Source organism: Cornus florida, unplaced genomic scaffold, assembly GCF_030987335.1.
Source record: "Cornus florida cultivar Cherokee Brave unplaced genomic scaffold, ASM3098733v1 CherokeeBrave_3.0.0_Hap2_Chr11, whole genome shotgun sequence".
NCBI lineage: Eukaryota > Viridiplantae > Streptophyta > Magnoliopsida > Cornales > Cornaceae > Cornus > Cornus florida.
Window position 1 is genome coordinate 16,197,967 of NW_026775581.1, and position 4,530 is coordinate 16,202,496.

The window sequence follows — 4,530 nt, forward strand, 5'->3', positions numbered from 1 at the left end:
TTAGTTATGATCGCTAACTAGAGTGGCCTTAGTCAGCGGTGCAATTAGATCCCATGCGTGCAAGGAAAAGAAATGGGAGACCCACCATCATGCTCTGTCCACATTACTCATTTTCCCTCCTCATTTATATCTATATATCTCTCTCTGTGTATATATATAACCAACAATTGACCAACATCTTAGCTGCTTTATACCCAGAAAAGATAAATTAATAGATCACATATCTGCCGTGATTGATTGAAAATTGGCTTGATTAAGCAGGCAGTGAAGCAGGATGGCATCATTAGTAAGTAATTAATTTGTAAAATCATGATGACTAAAGAAGACACACACAACTGTGGATAATAGAGATGTGTCTAATGGTGGACCATTCAAATCATTCCCCATTATCTTTATGGTGTGTGTCACTTGCGCATGTCTAAGACCCTGTTTTGAATGCAGTTTTAAAGTTTCAAGATTTAAAATTGAGTTTATGAACATTAAAGGGCAATATTTTGAATTATTCGTAGAAATATATTAAGTAATATTATTACTAAACAATTTTAAAAGTACTTAATATAATGAATTACCAAACATTTAATTTGTTTTTTTAGTGATAACAATTTTATGACAACTCGTTAATAAAACGAATCCATTAATATCAAAGTTTCAAAAGCAATTTGAAAGGAGACTTGGATACTAGAGGCAGGTGAACCCTTGACAGAGAGTATGGTTTGTGTGATTTAATTTTTTGAAAACAATTTTTAAAATTAAAAATAATTTTATGAAAATTCTGTTGATAAAAAGGAGAATCGGTTACAACGATGACGCCATAACATGAAAGATTCAAAAGGTGAGTGGAGACTTGGATACTAGATAGTTTTTTTTTTTTCAAAAGCAATTTTTAAGAATTTTTAAAATTCAAAATAATTTTCAGAGGGCTATAAAACTTTTCCCTGAAATCAACTTTTGCTTATCTTGAATTTTGAAAAACTGCCAATCAAACACAATTTTAAATTATTATTATTCTTTTTTTTAATTAAACGAAATAAGCCTTTTGTTCCAAAAACATTTCAGTCAAACCATGAAACCGTTGCGGAATTAATTGAAAGTGCTTCATATGGAGAGAGAGAGAGAGAGAGATGGCACTCCATGCTAAGTAATATCAGGCCTTGTCTCCACTATCAGCCTAGCCGATCTTTCCCCTTCCATCTTGTGTGATGTAACATGAAAAAATAATAATAATAATAATAAAAAATAAAATAAAAATTAATAAAATAAAATTGGTTTGATGTAACTATATATAATAATAACATTAAAAAAACAAAAATCAGAATCTAGATATAAGAACCCCAATCATCATCAGCCAAATACAACTGTTTTTGCATATATTTTTTGTTTCACTTGCCACTCTGATATTACAGAACAGAGTCATTTAACCTGCAACACCTCAAACAACTCATCTTCATATCATCTTTTTGTCCTCTTCTTCTCCAATCTATCTTCCACATTGTATCACACACCTTTCACTTGAAGCTTTCAAGACAAAATTTTGAAATATGTTGTCAGCATAATGTCACCATTTAAAGCAAAATTCTCAAGATTAATCTCAAAACAAGAAAGCATGCCTCTTTGAGGGTGTGCAGAATATTGATTACAAAGATGTTTTTAAACCATTTTGGGGAAAAAAGATGAGATTTTGATCCACCCCCTAACTGTCAAATACAGATGTTTTGAGCATATTAATCTCCAAAAATGTGTAGAATTACATACCAACTTGAGCAAAAAGATGATTTTTTGCTCCACCAATCTCTATCTCCTCTCCCTTCACTCTCATATCCTGTTAGTAACTCGGAATTTGATAAAGAGTCATCCCCATCATCACCCTCTGTTAGCAGAATCAGTCCAGTCATTCTTTTGGCTATAATAATTCTATCTGTTATCTTTTTCATCTGCGGTGTTCTTCATCTTCTTGTTAGATTCTTCATGAAGAGGCCATCTTTTTCATCAATCATCTCTCAATCCAACAGACACCCAGAAACATCAGGGTCCCAGACTCTTCAAAGACAGCTCCAACAGCTCTTTCGATTGCATGACTCCGGCCTAGACCAAGCTCTCATTGATGCTCTACCGGTGTTCTACTACCAAGACATTATCATGGGTTCTAAAGAGCCGTTTGATTGTGCTGTGTGTTTGTGCGCGTTCTCGGAACAGGACATGTTGAGATTGCTTCCAATGTGCAGCCATGCTTTTCATATAAATTGTATAGACACATGGCTCCTATCAAACTCAACATGCCCTCTTTGTAGGGGGACCCTCGGTACCTTCAACCTTCCCCCGCAGAATCCATCGTCTAATCTTGCCGAATTACCAAGGGAGCAATTCAATGAAATTTCTGGTGATGGAGATGATGAATTTTCTGGCGGTCAAAAGCTAGAAATCACACAGGAAAATGTTGGTGAAACAAGGGTCCTCCTTGTGAGACTTGGTAAATTTAGAAGCTTAAATGAAGGAGGCGACGTTGGAGAGAGCAGTCATGGGGAGACCAGCAGCTGCAATTTGGATGCAAGAAGATGCTACTCAATGGGTTCGTTTCAGTACGTTGTTGGTGACTCAAACCTGCGCGTAGATTTGCCTCGTGTTAATGGTGGTAATGGTGATGTGAGGATTACCAGAGTAAGAGGTGACACTATGAAATGTGCAGTTAATGGGGATGTGGAGGGAAAGAAGATCAGTGGAAGGACCAAAGGCGAGAGCTTCTCTGTTTCCAAGATCTGGCAGTGGTCTAAGAAGGGCAATTTACCAAATTCTTCTTCTCTTAATGTTGGTATGCCAATAACTACTAGAAACTCAAATTGTGTGAATGAATATTTAGAATAGAATTGTGTTCTTTGATCAGTTTAATTTAGCCCTTTTATTTTTTTATTTTTTTTTTTTTCAGTTCTTGTGGATGCATATTTGTCTGAATTCACATGTTTGGTATCTTAATTTTAACTTAAAATCTCTTGGCAGTCAAGAGATCACGTGGGAAGATGAAATTGTGCCCCCCGCAGAAGTTTGGTTAATTGCAAAAATTTGCAGGTTAGGGGACGGATAATAAGAGATTTGGCTCTTGTACGCGCAAAACCATGAGAATGTTTCGGATTAAACCTCATCCCCTGAGAACTCGTGGCGCGAGCACTGCACCGATGCAGTGGATTTGGGTTGTGAAACTTTGACATGAAAACAGTTTGATTCCACCTCATAGACTCATAGTGCATGTATGAGTCAGGCATTGCCTTTAGTGACCTCCTTGGTGACAAACAAGGACTACTAAAGGCAGATAAGAACACTGATGGCATAGCCAGGCATTGCCATAGTACAATGTTGGTCATGATTAGTAAATGATGCCCATTTCTCAACAAAGGGCTTAACAGTAATAAGGCAAAACTTACGATTGAAACTACTAGCTAGATCCAAGTATGATGTTTGTGTTGGGATTTATATGCCCTGGCATAGCAAATTCCTATCTGGATTGTAGTGACATATGTTCCTGACATATCTGAAATATTTATGATTTATATAATTGGTGAATTCAATGTATTATGTTTCGATTCACTATGAAATTGATAGTGTCCATGTAATTACAAGAAATATTTATATATATGTATGTGATGACAATCAATGCATGATATATAAATAGTAATTATAAATTGTTCATAGTCGGTAATTATGGATGGACTCATAATTAATTAAGACTTGAACTGGATCCGTATTAGGTTGAGATATATTGCGAGAGCCGTCGTATGCAATTACTCCCTATCACCGTCATGGCATTTGACTCTTAAGCATGAGAAAAGTATAGACTCTTTTATTAATTAATAATTACTTTGATTTGTTCGGCGGATTCTTCGGGATCCTTAGACCGACACTTTGGGTAGTTATGTAATTAATAGTTAGAGGGTTATATTTTCAATATTTGCATCATTGCTACTTGTATTTATTTTGTATTGATTATGGTTGATCACAAAGTAAATTCGAAGGCCTTCGTGTATTTTTAGACAAAATGATTTATTATATATTTATTTATTTAAATTATTATTTTTGTCAAACAAATGTTTTATTGTGATCGAGCCAGAAATAATCATAGGTACCAAAATAGATATATTAATTAAGTAGTCGGATTGATGGCTTTATTTATCCGATAACTAATTATGCATAGAGGGGTCAAAGTGCAATATTGACTTAGAGGTTATTTATTATTTAATTGGAGTTCAATTAATTTCTTTTAGTGGAGTAGAAATTAATTTATGAATTAATTGAATTGGATCCATGGACCGGGTCAATTATTAATTCATTGTAGCCAATAAAATAATAGGCCCAATGGATTCTCACTCATAGCCCAACTTGATATTGGAATCATATTAGATTTGAGACATATGAATTAGAGATGGAGAAGGATTTGTTGTTTCCTTTTCTTTATTTTTATGTTGCCTATAAATATACATGGTCTATGTATATTTTAGGGGTTGATTTTGATGAGAAGAAAAAAGGAATAACTTTTCTCTCTCT

At 34.5% G+C, this 4,530-nt stretch overlaps 1 protein-coding gene across 1 annotated transcript; it reads left to right on the forward strand.

Moving 5' to 3' along the window:
• The first annotated feature begins 815 nt into the window (after nucleotides 1–815).
• On the forward strand, nucleotides 816–3,603 carry LOC132286077 (RING-H2 finger protein ATL47-like). The gene is made up of 2 exons (XM_059788330.1): nucleotides 816–2,806; nucleotides 2,992–3,603. The coding sequence occupies exons 1-2, from the start codon at nucleotides 1,735–1,737 to the stop codon at nucleotides 3,042–3,044; spliced, it is 1,125 nt and encodes a 374-aa protein (XP_059644313.1). The 5' UTR covers nucleotides 816–1,734; the 3' UTR covers nucleotides 3,045–3,603.
• Nucleotides 3,604–4,530: the final 927 nt, after the last annotated feature.